Raw genomic sequence first — 21815 nt, forward strand, 5'->3', positions numbered from 1 at the left:
TAATCCCAACACTTTGGGAAGCCAAGGTGGGTGGGTCATGAGGTCAGGAGTTCTAGACCACCCTGGCCAAGATGGTGAAACCCTGCCTCTACTAAAAATATCAAAATTAGCCGGGCGTAGTAGCAGGCACCTGTAATCCTGGCTACTTGAGAGGCTGAGGCAGAAGAATCGCTTGAACCCAGGGAGGTGGTGGTTGCAGTGAGCCGAGATTGTGCCACTGCACTCTAGCCTGAGTGACAGAGTGAGACTCTGTCTCAAAAAAAAAAAAAAAAGAATATAATGTTGACTATATATTTACTTATTTTTCTCATAATAATATAAACAGCACGTAGCTACTTACTTAGATCATATTCAATAAAGAACTTCTTTGGGGAAGAAATTATTTATGTAAATATAATTTCATCTTTTTTTTTTTTCCCTGAGACAGAATCTCGATCTGTCACCCAGGCTGGAGTGCAGTGGCATGATCTCGGCTCACTGCAACCCCTGTCTCCTGGGTTCAAGCGATTCTTCTGCCTCAGCCTCCCGAGTAGCTGGGACTACAGGCACATGCCACCACGCCCGGCTAATTTTTGTATTTTTAGTAGAGACAGAGTTTCACCATCTTGGCCAGGGTGGTCTTGAACTCCTGACCTCATGACCCACCCACTTCGGCTTCCCAAAGTGCTGGGATTACAGGTATGAGCCACTGTGCCCTGCCAATTTCATCTATTGAGAGGCAGGTTAACATAACTGCTCAGTAATTAGAATTTCAGCTCAAGTAGTCTTTAGCCATTTTAACTTCAAATTATTTTACTTCTTTGTGTCTTTCAATTATATCTTTAAAATCAAGACGTTAATAGTACCTACTCAAAATGCGTTTAATACAAGTACTGTGTTTAGGATAGTGAGTACTCAATAAATTTTGCTGTTGAATAACAATCATATTGCTTTATTGCAAATATTCATTTTTTTAATGCATTTGTCATAGAGAGACTGAGAAATTCTTCAGTTGTATTTTATGAGAATACTTAAAAGCTAAATTACTTGGAGTATTTTCAAGATGGTATTTTATTTCATTATTTTATTTTTAGGTGATTCCTCCTAAGGAGTGGAAGCCAAGACAGTGTTATGATGACATTGATAATTTGCTCATTCCAGCACCAATTCAGCAGATGGTCACAGGGCAGTCAGGCCTGTTCACTCAGTACAACATCCAGAAAAAAGCAATGACTGTGAAGGAGTTCAGGCAGCTGGCCAACAGTGGCAAGTGAGTAGAATCAGTTTGCTATTTCTGTTTCCTTCAAAAATTTATGTAAATATGTTAAGAAACAAAGTAGACAGAGGAGCTTATAAATGAAAAGCAAGAGTCTCCCATGCAATGTCTTTCACCCTTCTTTTAACCGTTTCTGTTTTCTGTTCTTTAGGTGGTTGCCTGAACATTTGGCTTAGTGTTAAAGAAATTGCTTTTTATTATCTCATTCATAGTAGCTATAAATGGAACTTCTTATCCCATAGTTGCCATGAATTTTTGATTCCACACATGATTCATGTTTGTTGGGCAATTTTTTTGGTGTATGTTTGGTAATGTTTAAGTCTTAAATGATTTATGTGTATTAGAAAATTGATACTTTTAAAAGCAAACCTTGAATGACTTGAAAGGCCACCATTGCATTAGTTATTTATTGTTGTGTAACAAATTATCCCGAAGTGGCTGGGCGCAGTGGCTCATGCCTATAATCCTAGCACTTTGGGAGGCTGAGGCAGGCGGATCACCTGAGGTTGGGAGTTCAATACCAGCCTGATCAACATGGAGAAACCTCATCTCCACTAAAAATACAAAATTAGCTGTGCGTGGTGGCTGATACATGCCTGTAATCCCAGCTTCTCAGGAGGCTGAGGCAGCAGAATTGCTTGAACCCGGGAGGCGGCACTCCAGCCTGGGCAACAAGATCGAAACTGTCTCAAAAAAAAAAAAAAATCCCAAATCTTAGCTGCTTAAACCAACCCATAATTTCTGAAGGTCAGGAATCTGAGAGTGGCTTAGCTGCGTAGTTCTGCCTCAGGGTCTCATGAGGTTGCAGTTAGGATGTTGCCTGGGCTATAGTGATCTGAGCATTTAATTGTGGCTGGAAGATTCTCTTACAAGAGTGCTCCCCTTTCATGGCTTTTGATGGGGTCTTCAGTTCCTTGTCATGTGGACTGCTCCTCATGTTGTGGCAGCTGGCTTCTCCCAGAGCAAGTGATCTGAGAGAGATAAGAAGGAAGCCACGTGTTTTTCCTTTCCCTGTTTCAGAAGTGACACACTGTCACATCTGGCATATTCTGTTCCAAGCCAGTTGTTAAGTGTAGCCTACACTCAAGGGGAGGAGAATGAAGCTCTACTTCTTGAAGGGAGGAGTGTCAGTGAATTTGTGGGTGTATTTAAACATTGTCACAATTATTATTAAACTTCTTTTAAAAAATTCTGATGTGATAGTTAAGGCCCCAGAACAAAGCGTAAATCTAACAAAAACAAAATAAAACAAAACCTGAAAAACCAACCAGAAATCGTAGTTTCCAAATTCCCTGGATGGGTGTGAATGAGATTAAGACTTTGGATGAACTTAGGTATCTTCCTTTAAAAAAATTATATTTGACATTGTAAGCACATGATGCTACTCGAAGACTCTTATTTCTGCATGTTAAATTCCTACTATGGAACATTCTGGCTATTCCAGAGAAATTCAAAATTTTATGTTTAATATAATTTGAATCATTTCTTTTGAATTTTTGGGGTAGGTATTAATAGAGTTTTATTCTTTCAGATCTTATTAATCGAGAACATGAAACTTTCAGTGAAGACTGGAAGCATTTTCTTTCGAACTCTTTCAGAATTCTTTTATAAGTACAATGCTGTTGAAACAAGATTGCAGAGGCAGTTAAACCTGTTTACGAGTATAAACTATTGACTGTTTTCTGTTGCTATGTTTTAGTACCCATTTCCAGTGTCCCTGTTAAAGTGTTAATCGAATAGGTTAGGTCATTGAGTCATAACTCTGCTTGGCTCTTTTGATATTTCAAGGGATAATTTGTACTTAAAAGTAATCAGATTATACTCACTAAAAACTATGGTTAATACTCTTGATAATTATCATAACTGCCATAGGAAAGGTACAAAGTGCTATGAGGTTTCAAAGGAATACAAGGCTTCTGTGGTTGTTTATAAGTAATGGGTAATTTCATTTTGTAGGCACTGTTGAGATGGATTTTGAAGGATGGTCAGAAACATTTCTACCAGTTACAAAAGTAATATGTGCTTGTTTAAAATTTCAAAAATAGGCTGGATGTGGTGGCTTACACTTGTAATCCCAGCACTTTGGGAAGCCGAGGTAGGTGGAATGCTTGAACCCAGGAGTTCGAGACCAGCCTGGATAACATGGCAAACCCCGTCTCTACAACAAATAAAAAATTAGCCAGGCAGGTGGTATGTGCCTGTAGTCCGAACTACTCAGGAGGCTTACTCAGGAGGCTGAGGATTGCTTGAGCCTGGGAGGTCGATGCTACAGTGAGTCGTGATTGCACCGCTGTACTCCAGCCTAGGTGACAGAGCAAGACCCTGTCTTGAAAAAAATCAAATAAAATTTCAAATACAGCAATATATAACTTTGAGAGGCAATCAATGTTTGTATTACTTGGCAATTCCAAATATTGTGAAGACTTGAGCCTTGAAGTTCGTTCCTCTCTCGTTGCGAAGAAACTTTGACCATCCTCTCTAGCCCATTTGATTATTGCAGCATGGTATCGGCTTTCTACCTCAAGATAATTTTACTGAGTACTAATTTTGTACATATCTCTGTTAAATTGTTACTCTACTGGCTTGGTTGTAGATTTACTCTTTCTGAAGATAGCCATTCAGGTGACATTGTTTTGTGTGTCACTGTGTGCACAGTGCTTGGTATAGTGTCTGGGATACGGTAGGTGCTTTTTCAACATACATTGATGGAGTGAATAAATAGTGTTATAAAAACTAAAATACATTTACAATGGTATAAATTTTTAGGCAAATTATAAAGATTTACTTATTAAGAGAATATACATTTCTTGACATTCTGGAGTTTAGAGATATTTTAAAAAACTGTTGGCTTTTTTTTAGTTGTAAAATGTAACCATTATGGGAAATTATTTGAAAAATTACTTCTAGCTTTAATTTTATTTCTTTTCAAGTTAATTTACACTGGGTACAGTGGTTCACGCCTGTAATCCCAACACTTTGGGAGGCTGAGGTGGGAGAATTCCTTGAGCCAGGAGTTCGAGACCAGCCTGGTCAACAAAGTGAGATCCCGTCTCTACAAAAAAAATAAAAATTAGCCTTGCATGGTGGCATGTGCCTGTAGTCCCAGCTACTCGGGAGGCTGAGGCAGAAGGATTACTTGAGCCTGGGAGGCTGAGGCTTCAGTGAGTCGTGATTGCACCATTTGCCCCCGAGCCTGGGTGACAGAGCAAGACCCTGTCTCAAAAAAAAAAAAAAAAAAAAAAAAAAAAAAAAAAAAAAAAAAAAGTTAATTTGTCTTTTGATTTAGATTAGTTTCATTACAATTGTAATGTTAAACAACTTTTGAAATTCGTATTGTTGTATTTCTTCTGCCAGTTTCATGTAGAAATGTATTTCAAATGCCAAGGAAATGGATTTCTAAGCCTCAAGAACCAAGGCTTTTACTTGTCCACGCAGAGCTGTGCCAGGATCACCTGCTTGTGGAATGGTCATGTTATGAGATTAATTTTTACTGGAGACAGGAGGTTTTCTGCTGGTCTTTCTTTTTTTTTTTTTTTGAGATGGAGTCTCGCTCTGTTGCCCAGGATGGAGTGCAGTGGCGTCATCTCGGCTCACTGCAAGCTCCGCCTGCTGGTTTCAAGTGATTCTTCTGCCTCAGCCTCCCGAGCAGCTGGGACCACAGGCTCGCGCCACCATGCCCAGCTAAATTTTTTGTATTTTAATGGAGATGAGGTTTCAACATACTGGCCAGGCTGATCTCTAACTCCTGACCTCTGATCCGCCCACCTCGGCCTCCCAAAGTGCTGGGATCTTTCCATTCATCTGTTTTTCTTCAGCACATGCCCTGGCATTGGCACACAGTCCCTCATGTGCTCAGTCTTAGCAGTAGAGAAGATGACATGCTCATTTGGTTGATAATGCAATGTAGTCCAAAGTAAACCTAGAGATTTCTGATATAATTCTAATATAAAAATTTATAATGGTAGGTAATATGAATCACTTACATTACTGATGTGTACTTTCCTCTAGGCACAGAGCCAAGTGCTTTCCATAATTATCTGATGGAGCCCTCACAACAAGCTTAGCTGTATTTATCCCTGCTTTTCAGAGGAATAACTGAGTTCCAGAGAAATTCAGCCCCCTGTCCAGGGTTACATGGCTTATGAATGGAAGCCTGAATTTAAACATGGGTAGCCTGGCCTTGGAACCCACCTCTTAAGAACTGTGCCACAGTGAGTGAGAGGTTCTGGGTAAGAAGATTTGGTTGAATCAGTATCGGGCAAATTTACACCGGATTTGTGGAACAGCTGTGATTGTTGGACAGTCCATTAGGGAAGGGCTCTGATCAGATACTAGCCATGTGAACTGGTCATTTTTTTCTAGTTGAGAATTAATATTTGTTTAATATATTTAAGGATTTTAGAATTTAACTTCTATGGACAATACCAAGCTTTAACTTTCTCTCTTAGAGTTATGAGTTTTTAAAAACTGATACTGCACGTGCCTGTAATCCCAGCTCCTTGGGAGGCTGAGGCAGGAAAATCGCTTAAACCCAGGAGGTGGAGGTTGCAGTGAACCGAGATCACGCTATTGCACTCCAGCCTGGGTGACAGAGCAAGACTCTGTCTCCAAAAAAAAAAAAAAAAAAGTTGTTACTGATTGAGTACATAGTGATAGATTATATAGGTCTTGGTATATGTTATAAAGCAGATTAGGGCTTCAATTTCCAAAAATCTTGGACGTTTCTGTAGAAGTCCTCATACATAGCATCTCTGTTATCTTCTCCTTTCTGATCATTCTGTGTTTTGGGGCAGCGGTCCCCAACCTTTTTGGCAAGGGACTGGTTTCGTGGAAGACAGTTTTTCTCTGGATGGGGGTGGTGGGATGGTTTTGGGATGAAACTGTCCTACCTCAGATCATCAGGCATTAGGTTCTCATAAGGAGCACTCAACCTCGATCCCTCACATGCACAGTTCACAACAGGGTTCGCACTCCCATGAGAATCTTATGCTGCCACTGATCTGACAGGAGGTGGAGCTCAAGCAGTAATGCTCACCTGCCACTGACCTTCTATTGTGTATCCTGGTTCCGAACAGGCCACAGATTCGTACTGGGGATTGGGAACCCCTTCTCTGGGGAATAGGGATGTACACCTGTCTCTGTCACCTGACTCTGACCTTTAGTTAGCTTGCTTAGCTTGTGCTTGGAATTCCCGATACTACTGGAACCTACTAGGAAAAGTGGTGGAATGATGACAGGTTAATGGTGCTTTCATGCTAATTCTTTTTATTAAAAACATTTTTAAGGCTGGGCGTGCCGGCTCAACGCCTGTAAATCCCAGGACTTGGGAGGCCGAGGCAGGCAGATCACCTGAAGTTGGGAGTTTGAGACCAGCCTGACCAATATGGAGAAACCCTGTCCCTACTAAAAATACAAAATTAGCTGGGTGCGGTGGTGCATGCCTATAATCCCAGCTACTGGGGAGGCTGAGGCAGGAGAATCGCTTGAACCTGGTAGGCAGAGGTTGTGGTGAGCCGAGATCATGCCATTGCACTGGGCAACAAGAGTGAGACTCCATCTCAAAACAAAACAAAACAAAACAAAACAAAAGCATTAACAAAATTAAAAATAATTTTTAATTCTTTAGAAAATAGAGACAGGGTCTCACTACCTAGGCTGATCTTGAACTCCTGAGCTCAAATGATCCTCCTGCCTTGGGCTCCCAAAGTGCTGGGATTATGGGTGTGAGCCACCACACCCATCCCATGCCCACCCTTTTTATTTTTGGCTGTGCTTGAGATTCTAGTGTTCTGGGTAAATTCAAATTGTTCTATATTTTGAATACAGTTGTTAAATTAAGTTGTTTGGTATTTTGAATACAGTTGTTACATTATTTGATATTCTTGTTACACAGATAACTAGTTTGGGGTCCCCAGTATAGTGAGTGTAGATGTCAGTTATTCTATAATTAGTCAATCTAAAATGTCCAGTATGCTTTATAGGGATTCTGCTATTGCTAAATACCTTTTTAACTTCGTTTCATTATTTTCTCATTTGTTTCTTTCTTTGGTTATTTTCTCCCTGAAGAAACATTGGTATTCCTTTTTTGTGGTAAGATTATTGTTCAAATTCCTAATAATACAGAGAAGTAAGTGCTTTTCTGTAATTTCTATGTGAGAGATAACCATTAATATTAATAATTTGGTGTACATTTCTTTCTGATGACTTAATATACATTTACAAATTTTTTTCTTTTTTTACGTAAATTAGATATAGTATACACACTTATGTAACCTGATTTATTCACTGTGGGTAGAATTTGATGTCAGCATCTTGAAAGATCTATCTTGTTTTATATTCTGTATTTTTTAAGCTAATTACTGGTTGATGGATATAAACTTGTATTTTCAATTAATGCTGCAGCAAACATCTGGGTCGACTGTCATTGTACATATCTCTGTGTTATTAGGGTGAATTTCTACAGTTAGATTTTGAGTCAAATATATCAATTTTTGAAAGCTGTTTACATGTGTAGAAAAATTATATCCTGGAATGGTTTTACCAGCTTATATTCCTACTCTAGTTGTCTAAGAGGAGTCATTATTTTCTTGTCATTAATATATTCAGCATTTGCCAACCATTTTGCCAAATTGCAAAATATCTTGTTTTAACTTTACTTTCTTGGATTTTTAGTGAGATTATTGTTTGTCAGTTTTTCTTTAAGTGTTATGTCATATAAATATGTAAAATTTCTAGCATAGTATAGTTGATTAAAGATTTTAAAAATACTTTGAAAGCTAAAATGATGACTTTTAAATGACTTTTCTGCTTCTGTTGTTGGTGTTTTCATGAAAGTAATTTTCTAATACAATGTAAAGTGATATTGAGTTATTTAGGAACCTTAAGAATATTTAGATAGCTATGTAAATCAATTTTTATGTTTACTTGTTAGATTTGACAACATGCAGTATTTTCGTTTTGGTAGGATTTTGTTTTAGAAAGATATTTAAATCACTTTGGTGAGAAAACCCCTAAAACTGACTTACTGGTTTGTACTTTTTTGTCATCTACCGTTTACAGATATTGTACTCCAAGATACTTGGATTACGAAGATTTGGAGCGCAAGTACTGGAAGAACTTAACTTTTGTGGCACCCATCTATGGTGCAGATATTAACGGGAGCATATATGATGAGGTACGTTCATATTTACAGTGAGTTTTGTAAAGGATCATTGGATGTGACAGTTTTGTTACCATTTAAGCAGTTTAGAAGTGTTCTTTTGTTGTGCTTTTGGATGATTCCTCAAAGGATGACAGGAAATATTCATCAGTAGGATTTCTGCTGCTGGTGTTTTTCAAACTGAAGCTAGGTAATTGTACAAATACCTGAAATTGTTAAGTAGTAATATGGTGTGTGGTTATCTGGCTGATCTTTTCATTACATTAAAACTTTTTAAAGCAAAAATACATTATAAAAATGTTTAGAAAACAGGAAATATGATCCATCATACTGACACCTTAAAGCGGAAGCAGTGTTTTTAATATATTTTTCCATTACTTTACCTCAATCATTAAAAAAAAGTTATATATAAACAGGCTTATATTGTCCTTTTTTTCACAGACAAATTGTAACAATTTTTTTCTTTTTTTAAAAAAGTACATGTATTACAGTCTTTTTAGCCATTTTAATGGGGCATAATTCACTGGTTATATTCTAATTCTTTTTGCCTTTTCCTGATATTTTAAAACCCTAATTCTAAAAGTTCTTTGTCTTTTGAAACCTTGTATGCCCTCTCTCATTATTTTCTTTTTTTATTTATTTTATTATTTTTTGAAATTTTTATTGAGACAGGGTCTCAGTATGTTGCCCAGGCTGGTCTTGAACTCCTAAGCTCAAGAGATCCAACTGCCTCGGCCTCCTAAAGTGCTGGGATTAGAGGTGTGAGCCACCAGGCCTGGCACGTTATTTTCTTTCGAAAAATTTCTTATCTACCGAAAGGTGGAACTAGTGCAATACATACCTGGATACCCTTCACTTAGGTTCACCAGTACAAGTTAAGCATCCATAATCCAGAAATCCAAAATCCAAAATGCTCCAATGAGCATTTCCTTTGAGCATGACCTTTGAGCATCATATTGAAACTCAGAAAGTTTGGGATTTTGGAGCATTTTGGATTTTTCAGATTAGGGATGCTCAACCTGTAAGTATAATGCAAATACTCCAAAATGGGAAAAAATCCACATCCGAAATACCTCCAGGCCCAAGCATTATGGATAAGGGATACTTGATCTATAGTTAATATTTTGCCACATTTGCTTAATGTTTCTTTGTCTCCCTTTGTCTCTGTTTCTGTCTCTCTCCTGTAACATTTGATGTATGATGCAGACATCACGATAGTTTACCCTGAATTATATAAGCATGTATCTTTTAATTACAAGGGAGTTTAACATTTATATAATATTATTTAGTGTATAGACCATATTGAAATTTTCCCAGTAATGTTATAACTCCTCCCGCCCCCATCCTTTAATGATTTAGTCAAGGATTCCCCTTTGTCACTAATAAGTGATCTATGGGGTGATACTCAAATATTAGGTGTCTGTCTGTCCCCAACAGCCTTTCATTCAGTGGATTTAGCATCTGTGGCATTCATTAATAATCCTTGCCTTAATTCCATTATTATATTATTTTGAAACCTTTTTTATTTTGAAATATAAAATAAGCTAGAATGTGCATAGAGCGTAAACCTAGAGCTTTATGAATTATTGTAAAGTGAACACCTGTGTACCATTTCTGACACCGAGGAAAACATTTACCAGCACCATAGAATTCCCTTACCTGCCCTATTACCTAGTATAGGCTCCCCTTTTCCTCCAAAGGTAACTAGATATTGTGACTTGAATGTAATCATTTTCTTCTTTTGTTAAACAGCACAGCTCAGTGTGGCCTGTTTCTGAATTTTATATAACTAGGATCATTCAGCGTACATTCTTTTTTTTTTTTTTTTTTTTTGAGACGGAGTCTCGCTCTGTCACCCGGGCTGGAGTGCAGTGGCCGGATCTCAGCTCACTGCAAGCTCCGCCTCCCGGGTTACGCCATTCTCCTGCCTCAGCCTCCCAAGTAGCTGGGACTACAGGCGCCCGCCACCTCGCCCGGCTAGTTTTTTGTATTTTTTAATAGAGACGGGGTTTCACCATGTTAGCCAGGATGGTCTCGATCTCCTGACCTCGTGATCCGCCCGTCTCGGCCTCCCAAAGTGCTGGGATTACAGGCTTGAGCCACCGCGCCCGGCCCAGCGTACATTCTTTTATGTCTGGCTTCTTACACTTCATACCTTATACCTTCTACTTTCTTATATACCTTATATATACATGGTTAGCTTTAGAAGAAAACGTTTTTTCCAGCTTACACTTCCTATAGCAGTGTTTTCAAGTTTCCTTTGCTCCACATCCTCCCTAACACTCAATATTGTCATTTCTTTAATTTTAGCCATTCTGTTGGTGTGTGTAGTCGTATCTTTTGGTTTTTAAGTTGCATTATGATGTTTTTCCCCTTACCTTCACTAACCGTTTGGATTTCCCCTTTAGTGAAGTGCCTTTTCGAGTCTCTTATACGCTTTTCTTTTTTGTCATGCTTTTTCTTTTTTTTTTTGTTTTTGGCTTAAGTTCCCTTTTCTTTGGTTTTAGCGATTCTTATTGGTTTATACTTCTTTATATATCCTGCGTATGAGGTAGTAGCACAATTTCAAATTTTATGTATGAATTTTTAATTGCTGAACAGTTATTTCAAAGACCATTCTTATTTTTGAAGATATATAATATTGTAGAATTGTCATTTTGGATGGAATGATGGCCATGTAATTTTCTTAACTTATCAATTAAAGATGCATATCGAAGGATATATGGTTGAAATAACGTGAGGTCTGGGATTTGTTTTTCAGTTACTTAAGAAAATAAAGCTGAATGGATACAGATGAAAGAAGATTGGCTACACACACACACACACACACACACATACACACACACACTTTTTTTTTTTTTTGAGACAGTCTTGCTCTGTCACCCAGGTTGGCATGCAATGGCATGATCATAGCTCACTGCAGCCTTGACCTCCTGGGCTCAAGCAGTCTTCCTGCCTCCGCCTCCTATGTAGCTGGGGCTACCTGCAGGCGCCACCATGCCTAGCTAATTTTTAAAATGCTTTTTGTAAAGACAGGGTCTTCCTATGTTGCCGACGCTGGTCTCAAACCCCTGGAGAGCAAGTGATCCTCCCTCTTCAGCCTCCCAAAGTGTTGGGATTACAGGTGTGAGCCACTGCACCCAGCCCAGCAAAATATTTATAATTGAAGCTAGATGACAGACTGGTGTTTTAAATACGTATATGTTTGAAATAGTAAAAATAAAAGTTAAAAAAAAACAGCCTTTCCTCATTCTGCATCTGAATTTTTACTAGTATAAGTAATCTCTATGTTGAGAATGTACTGTTTATTAAAGTGGTACATGTAGTACATGTAGGAAAATTGAAAAATACAGAAAAGCGTGAAGAAGAGAATAAAAATTGCTCATAAGTTTATCAAACAGGAATAGCTTTTTTTTTTTTGAAGATGGAGTCTCACTTTACAGACTGGAGCGCAGTGGCACGGTCTCGGCTCACTGCAACCTCCGACTCCCTGGTTTAAGCTATTCTCCTGCCTCAGCCTCCCGAGTAGCTGGAATTACAGGCACGCACCATCATGCCCAGCTAATTTTTGTATTTTTAGTAGAGACATGGTTTCACCATGTTGGCTAGGCTGGTCTCGATCTCCTGACCTTGTGATCCGCCCACCTTAGCCTTCCAAAGTGCTGGCATTACAGGTGTGAGCCACCGCACCCTGCCCAGGAATAACCTTTTTATGATTTTCTTTTGGTCTTTCTGTTTTACGTGAGTGTGTGTGTATATACTTGCCTGTGTTTGCATGTGTGTTCATGTTTACCACCAAAGGGTTGAGAGGGTTTTTGCAGTTTTTTCTGGCTTTTGAAGCATTTCCAATACTGCTTTCCAGAAAGATCATTTCAGTTTCTTTTAGCACAAGCCATATCTAGACTACCAATTTCAAATTGTACCCTGTATTAATTGGTTGCTAGATTTTTGTTTGTTTCAGTTTCAAGTGTATTCTTGGCTGATTTATTCTTTAGTGATAATATATTTCTTATGAGCTAAAAGTAAGTTTAGCTGCTGTGGGCAGGTCATTAGATGTTGCCCATAGGCAGGGGCAAGTTACGCACATGTGTGATAACGGTGAGGGCTCAGAGAGAGGCTAAGAGCAGCTTGTAGTGCTTACAGCAATTGTTTGGGAAGGGTGTGGCAGCAAGTAGAACATGTAGGAAATGGATGGTGAGGGATGTGGGCAGATAGGAGTGGGCATATTGGAAACATTTGTGTGGGTCTGGTATCTTTATGCTCTTACCAGTAGGCTTCCTAAAGAATGTGGACGAATGTGGCATCTTGCTTTGTTAAACCAGCTTCTGTGCGATTTCCATTGGAATGGGTGAGGCAGCTTAAGTACTGTTGTCCTTTTACACTTAACAAAACACGGGGCCCAGAGAGGGTCAAGTGCTTTTCCAAAGTTGGGAGGCTAATAAAAGGGCCATGACATGCTCTTATCCCCCACACCAGTGTTAGATAAGTCATTATGCATAGTCAGTCTCATAGTTGTGGAAATATGTAAAACTAGGTCTTTGTCAACTACATACTGCCCCTGAGCTGATGGGGGTATTTTGCACCTTCTCCATAGCTTCTTCCTGTATGTTGTATCCTGGCAAATGTTCAGGCTTCTGAGAAGAAGGTTGAGCTGATGGGTAATCTAGATCCTGGACTGAAAGTTGCATGTCTGAGTGCTCGAAAATAAAATAAAACTCAGTCTAAGGTTTTTTTTTTTTTTTTTTTTTAAACCACCTTTTAAGATACTTAACCTTTTTGTTCCCTTATTTTTGTATATATAATTAAGAGTTAGAAGCAGCAAGTTTGGGATCATTTTCAGAAAGATTGATATAAAAAGGTCCTGAATTAGCTTTATGTATTTGGTAGTGAAATAACATAAGCATTGACTGTAAAGATGAGGTTGATGGACTTTGGTTTGCAGTGCTTATCAATTTACTGCTTGTGTTTGAAAGCCCTTTACTCATTGGCATTGCTTCAAGGGAACATTGACTTCTAGACTTCAGATTTGAGTAACTTTTGTTATTAAAATCCAATGAACAGAATCCACTGGTTTGTAAACACGCAGTTTTAAAACATCCTCATCGTTTATAGGTTTTAGAGCTGGGAATCTATCATTTTGGTAGGACCTACAAGGCAGTATTTTGTAGAATTTCTGCAGGCTCTGTGGAAGCATTTAACAGCTCCTGAGCTGGACTGACATTTTCAGTACTTTTGTAGCATAAACACAGACGTGAGAGGAGTGTTGTAAACTGCTTCTGATAAACAAAACCAATCACACTCAAGACACCTAAATTCAAACAAATGTAAAATAACTTGTATTTACCCCCCTTGAGGTAGACGGAGAATAACAAAAGAAAGAGTGCGTTAAAGGGCGTGATGAAGAGTGAGTGTAATAATAGCTTACTGTCAGGAATGTTTGAATTCATTGCAACGAATGTGCATTTAAAAAGCCCATGGATTGTTTTGCTGTTGACTGTCTTGTCTTTACATTAATTCTTTAGTTCAGTATTTAAATTGAACTGGTTTCTTGTGGTTCATGGCATTATTTTGAAAGGAATTATAGAGTCATCAAATTGCAGTTTACTTTTTCCTTGAATTTCTAGTGGTAGCTATTTTCCTTAATCTTAAAAGAATGGTAAGAAAATCGTAGCCTTTTTTTTGGTGGAGTGGGAGTTCTTGGAGAGGGTTTGGAGAGATAAGAGAAGTAATTTGTGCAAGGTACAAAGATGGATACGAATCCTGCTTCTCAAGTAGTTCATAGACTTAGTGGGTTGGAGGGACAGTAGGTGCAGTGGTCTTGACTCTTTGCAGCCTGCAGGAGAGACAGTATGAGCAGGACTGCATTCAAGTAAGACTTTCTGGAGTGGGGAGGACATCTGAACTTGGCCTTGATGAGTAAGTTCCAGTGAAAGGAGAGAGAGTGAAAGGTGGGCCTGGAGCTAGGTAAATTGAAGGGTGAAACCATAGCTAATAGTCTCAGTATTTTTGCTGAAATTGTAGGTTGCTTGCTGAGCAGGAGCATAGGAGGATGAGACATAACTCGAATAGCAGCTGTGGGATATGGGAGAGAGGCCTGAATCAGGGCTGTGGGCCTGGGTCATGGATCTGACCCATGGCCCCATAGCAGCCCCACCTGCTTTGTTCTAGAGTCTGAATTTTGTCTCTTAGCCCCAGGCAAGTCTTTTAAGGAGCAGAGAAGCTACCATGGTAGTTTTGATCCAAGCTGGGATATAGCATAGGAATTAGGGGTGAGGGTGTACATGAAGGACTAGATCAGAGTAGTCATCCTTTACAGGAGAGGGAGAAGGGTCTGGAAATCCCCTGGCTTGAGTCTTGACCTTTTTTTTTTTTTTTTTTTTTTTTTTAAATTATACTTTAAGTTCTAGGATACATGTGCACAACATGCAGGTTTGATGCGTAGGTATATATGTGCCATGTGGGTTTGCTGCATCCATCAACTCATCATTTACATTAGATATTTCTCCTAATGCTATCCCTCCCCCAGCCCCCACCACCCCCACAGGCCCTGGTGTGTGATGTTCCCTGCCCTATGTCCAAGTGATTTCATTGTTCAGTTCCCACCTATGAGTGAGAACATGTGGTGTTTGGTTTTCTGTCCTTGTGATGGTTTGCTGAGAATGATGGTTTCCAGTTTCATCCACATCCCTGCAAAGGACATGAACTCATCCTTTTTTATGGCTGCATAGTATTCCATGGTGTATAGGTGCCACATTTTCTTAATCTAGTCTATCATTGATGGACATTTGGGTTGGTTCCAAGTCTTTGTTGTCATGAATAGTGTCACAGCAAACATACGTGTGCACATGTCTTTATAGTAGCATGATTTATAATCCTTTGGGTATATACCCAGTAATGGGATTGAGGGAAGAGAGAGACTCTCTCACATTATTTTATATTGTTTTATACTCAGTGCCTGTTTTAAGAATAAAAAAGGAAGTGAAACCAAAGGCAGGCAGCCCGGCGCCAGGCACCAGATGCAAAACCAGACCTGAAACCAGGCCTGGGCCTGCCTGGCCTAAACCTGGTAGTTAAAAATCAACTTACGACTTAGTAACTGATGTTATCCATAGATTCCAGACCTTGTATGGAAGAACACCATTAAACTCCCTGCTCTGTTCTGTTTCACTCTGACTACCAGTGCATGAAACCCCTGTCACGTACCCCCTAGAATGCTCAATCAATCACGACCCTTTCATGTGAAATCTTTAGTGTTGTGAGCCCTTAAAAGGGACAGAAATTGCGCACTCGAGGAGCTCGGATTTTAAGGCAGTAGCTTGCCGATTCTCCCAGCTGAATAAAGCCCTTCCTTCTACAACTCGGTGTCTGAGGGGTTTTGTCTGCCGCTTGTCCTGCTACAGGATTACTGAGTCAAATGGTAATTCTAGTTCTAGATCCTTGAGGAATCGCCACACTGTCTTCTGCAATGGTTGAACTAATTTATACTCCCACCAACAGTGTGAAAGTGTTCCTGTTTCTCCACATCCTCTCCAGCATCTGTTGTTTCCTGACTTTTTAATGATCGCCATTCTAACTGGTGTGAGATGGTATCTCATTGTGGTTTTGATTTGCATTTCTCTGATGACCAGTGATGATGAGCATTTTTTTCATGTGTCTGTTGGCTGCATAGATGTCTTCTTTTGAGAAGTGTCTGTTCATATCCTTTGCCAACTTTTTGATGGGGTTTTTTTTTTATTGTAAATTTGTTTGAGTTCTTTGTAGATTCTGGATATTAACCTTTTATCAGGTCTTGGCCTCTCTTTCATTCTTTTTTTTTTTTTTTTTGAGATGGAGTGTGCTCTGTCGTCTAGGGTGGCGTGCAGGGGCGCGATCTCAACCTCCGCCCCCCGGGTTCAGGCAGTTCTCCTGCCTTAGCCTCCCGAGTAGCTGGGATTACAGGTGCTTGCCACCACACCTGGCTAATTTTTGTATTTTTAGCAGAGACAGTGATTCGCCATGTTGGCCAGGCTGGTCTCGAACTCCTGGCCTCAAGTGATCTGCCTGCCTTGGACTCCCAAAGTGCTGGGATTACAGGCATGAGCCACTGTGCCTGGCTGGCCCCTCTTATTTTGCTGCTGCTTTCAGAGCTTGATTTCCTTAGGGTGTACTAAAAAATCGGAACACCATGGGCAGTAACCTATGGCAACAGTAACACAACTTAAGCAAGTTATTATTTTTAAAACCAAAACACGAAGACTCTCAAAGGCATGGGGTGAATCCAGCCTTTGGGTATATATGAGGAGTAGGGTTTGGCTGTCAAGTTCTGCCTTTTGCTGGTTTTTGTAATAAAACTTCCTTGGAGCCCAGTCTTTTTCATTTGCATATTATGTATTTTTGCACTACAGTGGCAGAGGCGAGTTAGTTGTGACAGAGATTATATGGCCTTCAATGCCTAATATATTTACTGTTTCTTTGCAGAAAATGTTTGTCAGCCCCTTACATAGAGGACAATTATTTGTTTTGGGGAAGGGTGTACAAATCTTTTTTGAGATAGATGGGATATAAAACAATTTGAATATTCTCAGGAGGATGAGATTAATATAATTGACTACATTGATTCATTGCAAGAAAGAAATTGGAGTGTTTAGTGATTTCAGGAACCTTCTATAGTTAGAAAAAGATCTTAGAAATAGAGCCATCTTTGTTCCTGGGTTAAGTCTTAGATGATTCTTTGGAAACAGTACATACACATAAGGAACTTAAGATCTGAATTTTTTTTGTTATGTTTCACTAAGGGCTGTTCTGCCATTGAAGTTTTAATTAGCCTTTGTTAACTTCCTTTACATTAGAATACTCAGCCCTCTGTTAGAAGCAGTATGGGAGTTTCTCTGGGAAACAAAACAAACACACAAAGATAAAGATAAAAGAGGGACAGAGAGAAAAAAAAGTCCTGTAACTTGGTGGGGTGATAAGATTTGGCTAAAGGACCTGCAAGTCAGCAGATGTCTGTAGAAAAGACAGAAGGTATAATACTGCTGAGATGGCCAGTAGCCATGTACACCTGCATTGACCTTTGAAGGCAGAGCTGCATCTCTTTTTTTCTGTGTGTGAAAGCTAAGAATAGACATCAACATTACCTATGTTAGTGCAGTGACAAAGGATCATCAGGCTTGTATTCTATGCTATTTTGGGCTGCATTTCTAGCAATACCTATTGTATAGCATAATGATGATTCTTCTAATGATAATGCTTCATTAAATAGAGGTATAAAATGAAGTTCTACATGTTTTGCTCATGCTATTATCTTCATAATCTATAACCCTAGATGAACCTCCTGTGTGTATTCAAGTCATCTTTGTAAGAGTTTCCCTTTGCTGAGTGGTGACACATAGCTCCTCCCCTAATCCTCATCTCTGTCCTCCATCGTGCTGGCTCTCCAGTTTGAATGCCTCATAACATAACATACAGGGCAGTCTTCAGTGGCCCCTTTGAACCAATGTTTTGCACCAAAAGGAGGTAGCTTATCCTCATTGTCAGAGTACCCACGGAGCAATTTAGCCTTTGGATTCTGTAATAAACCTATGGGATAGCATTTCATAAAGACTGAGAATTTCCTGTGTGTGTAACCATCTTTGGCGATAGTTTTCTGCAGGTCACTGGAGGAAGATAGCCACACTTCACTGTGAGGGGATGCTGCCCCACCTATTACCTTCAATTTCTGCTATCTTACACTGTTGTTGGATCTTTCAGACCATTTTGCACTTGCTTTGAAACTCAGCTCCTTCACTGAATCATGTTGCTCCTTCATTGCTGCTGCCTCCAGATCTCCAAAGGTGTCCCCCACCCTCTCCTGTACCAGCCTGATAATCATTGGTTTCCTACCCTGAGAATGGCTGTGAGTCCACTGCAAAAGGAATTTCTCTGGTTTTTCAAAATTTTGAGTCACATGGTGAAGCTCTTCAGGAGCAACTCTGCTATGTTGAAGAGATTGGGACATGTCAAGTTAATATCTGATGGGCCTCCTTCCTTCAGTACGTGCCATCATTTCCAACTCTTCATAGGCTTCTGTAGGTCTCATATGCTCACTTACTTTCTCCTTGGGTTTTTCTACTTTTTCAGGAGACATTTTCACTCATACTGATGGGAAGATGACAGCAGTGATGCCAATATATTTAATATGGGTGCTAGGCATATTCCTTTTGGGAAAACATCTGAGATACAACTTAGCTGCAGACTATATTCTCTGACCTAGATTTGTATACAACTGAAACAGTTGTGTTGGTGGACACCATCATGGAGAGTCTTTGATTTGGACAGTGAATATTGGGTAAAAAAATTATTATAGCATATATTTGGAAAATGGTAACAGAAGATGAAGGTTACTTGTATTTATTTTTGTGGCATTTCTTTTCGTGGCTATTTCTTCTGCAGTAGACTCTGAGTTCATTGGTGACAGGTGTCATTTCTCATGTACTCTCTAGCTCCAGTCTCTAGCATAGTGTCTGATGAGTGCATGGCATTGAAAAAATAGCTTTGAAAAATAGTGTGATCTAACAACAGACTACAACAAGATGGTCTGGTTACAGCAAGAGACTTGGGGAGGGCTTTGGATGAGAAGGATGAGGAGGGTTGCGGTGACCTTCCCCAGTGGGCATTTTTCTGAACTCTATTACTCCAAGACAGTAGTTCTCAAACTTTTTAGTCTTAAGGCCCTGTTACAATTGTGATAATTGTTGTGAACCTCAAATAACTTTCATTTAAGGAAGTTATATCTATTCTTTTTTATTGTATTAGAAATTCAGGCCAGGCACGGTGGCTCATGCAAGACTCCGTCTCAAAAAAAAAAAAAAAAAGGAAATTAAGAGAATATTTAAAAAAATAGTTAATTCATTAAAACAATCCATTACATATCAACATACATTATTTTATACAAGGTGACTATAGGATGGAGGGGAGCAGACAGAAAAAGAAAAGGTGACTCTGTTTTCCCAATTAAAAAATTAGTAAGAAGAATCACATTATTTTACATTTTTCGAATCTCTTATGTCTAGCTTAATAGAAGATTGTGGCTGAGTATGGTGGCTCACGCCCATAATCCCAGCACTTTGGGAGGCCAAGGCGGGTGGATCACCTGAGGTCAAGGGTTCGAGACCAGCCTGGCCAACATGGTGAAACCCTGTCTCTACTAAAAGTACAAAAAAATTAGCCAGGCATGATGGTGTGCACCTGTAGTTCCAGCTACCCGAGAGCAGGAGAATTGCTCAAACCTGAGAGGCGGAGGTTGCAGTGAGCTGAGATCATGCCATTGCACTCTAGCCTGGGCAACCAGAGTGAGACTCCATCTCAAAAAAAAAAAAAAAGATTGCTGGATTTTTATATCAACTTTTACATTTAATCTGTTATAAGGTCATATGTCCTATAGCTTCTGGAAAACTCTATACTCATGAGAGTGAAAAAGGCAAATACTAATGTTCTGGTATAATTTTGAAAATAGTTTTGATGTCACAGACCCTCTGACAGGGTCTGTGTGTCTCCTGGTGGTCCTCAGAAAACACCGTGACAACTGCTTCTGTAAGATACTTAGCAAAAGATGACTTCTCTGAAGTTATCTATTGCACATAGATGATGCAGAGATCTTAGGGCAAGGTAACTATGTTCTATCTTTATTTATTGGCCTTCAGGTAACTGCATTCCTGGTATGTCTCAAAGAATGAATCACCTTCAGAGACAGTGGTTCTCAAACTGGAAGCCATGGAGTTCTTTGGGGCACATCATGTCCTGTGTTTTGTCTTATAAACCAGGCAAAATTTTGCAAGTGGACAACGTATGAACTCATGTCTCTGCATCTCAAAACATAGAACATATTTTAAAGAAATTGTACCGCCAAGATTTTCTTTAATATTAATTTGCTAGCTTATTGCTTCTGTTATCTTCTGGTATTTATTAATGGAAAAGTGATATAAAATTTAAAACAGTTTGAAAAATGTGGCAAATCTTTTTTTTTTTATTTCTCTCTTACTTTTAAGACAAGGTCTCACTCCATTGCGCAGGCTGCAGTGCAGTGTCACAATCACAGCTCACTGCAACCTCCACCTCTTGGGCTCAGGTGATCCTTCCGTCTCAGCCTGCTGAGTAGCTGGGACTATATGTGTGCATCTCCATGCCCAGCTAGTTTTTTGTATTTTTTGTAGAGATGGGATTTCACTATATTGCCCAGGCCGATCTCAAACTCCTGGCTTCAAGTGATCTTCCTGCCTCCACCTCTGAAAGTTATGGGATTACAGGCATCAGCCATTGTGCCTGTAATCCTAAGATTTTTTGTGGAGAATCTTAAAATAAAAAAAATAAGTGTCTTATATGATATATTTCTCCTTGAGCTGGGGAATTTTTTTTTTTTTTTTTTGCTATGCTTGTACTAGGTGGATGGGTGGGTGGTGTCCTCTTTCCATTTTCTGTTTTTAGTTTTCTTTGTAATCTATAAGTATAAATTACACCCCTTTAAGGTAAAAGTTACCTTTTTGTTAATATAAATATTACATATGAAAAATATGGGAAGGTATTATATAGGAGAGAAAATGAAAATCAATCCTGGCATTCAGAGAAAGCAGCTGTCAAAACTGTTTTGTATATTTCCTTCCACTGTTTTTTTCCTACGCATGCTAGATAATTGCATGTAAAAACAATTTTTGTGGTACAATGAACATAGTTTTATCCCCCTTCCATTTGACCCATTGTGAATCCTTTCCTACAATGATAGATGTTATTCAACAAGATGATTGAAAATGTGTCTGTCTTGGCTGGGCACGGTGGCTTATGCCTGTGATCCCAGCTCTTTGGGAGGCTGAGGTGGGTGGATCACCTGAGGTCAGGAGTTCGAGAGCAGCCTGGCCAACATGGTGAAACCCTGTCTCTGTTAAAAATACAAACAATTAGCCAGGCATGGTGGCAGGGACCTGTAGTCCCAGCTACTGGGGAGACTGAGGCAGGAGAATCGCTTGAACCTGGGAGGCGGAGGTTGCAATGAGCTGAGATCGCACTACTGCACCCCAGCCTGGGCAACAGAGTGAAACTCCATCTCAAAAGAAAATTTATCTTATTTTTATTGTTTTTATTGGTAGGATGGTTTTCACAGGTAGAGGAAAGCAGATAAATCTAACATGAAGGGTGTGGGTGGGTGGAGGAGGGAGAGTATGACAGCTCCTGGTCTTGTGTTGGTCAGGGCACAGTCCACAGTAGGTGGCCCGATCACTGCTAACCTGAGAGAGAGGCACCTTGCACAGACACCCATTGCCCCATTTTCTGCCTTTCTTCAGCAGCTTCTTGAGATAGAAGGCGTTATTAAACAGCACAGAATATTTGACCTGTTTTCGTATATAATCAGTGTTTGCCATTCCTAGCTGTGACTTTCGGGAAAGCTCTCTT

The 21815-nt window shown here is 39.5% G+C and overlaps 1 protein-coding gene across 8 annotated transcripts in view; it reads left to right on the plus strand.

The window, feature by feature from the left end:
• KDM4C (lysine demethylase 4C) overlaps nucleotides 1-21815 on the plus strand; it is a 419898-nt gene that overhangs the window by 50819 nt on the left and 347264 nt on the right. For all 8 annotated transcript variants that reach the window (XR_004053916.1, XR_004053917.1, XM_030919239.1 and 5 more), the window contains exons 3-4: nucleotides 1074-1249; nucleotides 8315-8429. Coding sequence is in view for 6 of the 8 variants with exons in the window: in XM_030919239.1 (XP_030775099.1) it covers nucleotides 1074-1249; nucleotides 8315-8429 (291 nt within the window). In the remaining 2 variants the exon portion in view is untranslated. The remainder of the gene's footprint in view (nucleotides 1-1073; nucleotides 1250-8314; nucleotides 8430-21815) is intronic.

This window comes from Rhinopithecus roxellana, chromosome 16 (genome assembly GCF_007565055.1).
Source record: "Rhinopithecus roxellana isolate Shanxi Qingling chromosome 16, ASM756505v1, whole genome shotgun sequence".
Taxonomy (NCBI): Eukaryota; Metazoa; Chordata; class Mammalia; order Primates; family Cercopithecidae; genus Rhinopithecus; species Rhinopithecus roxellana.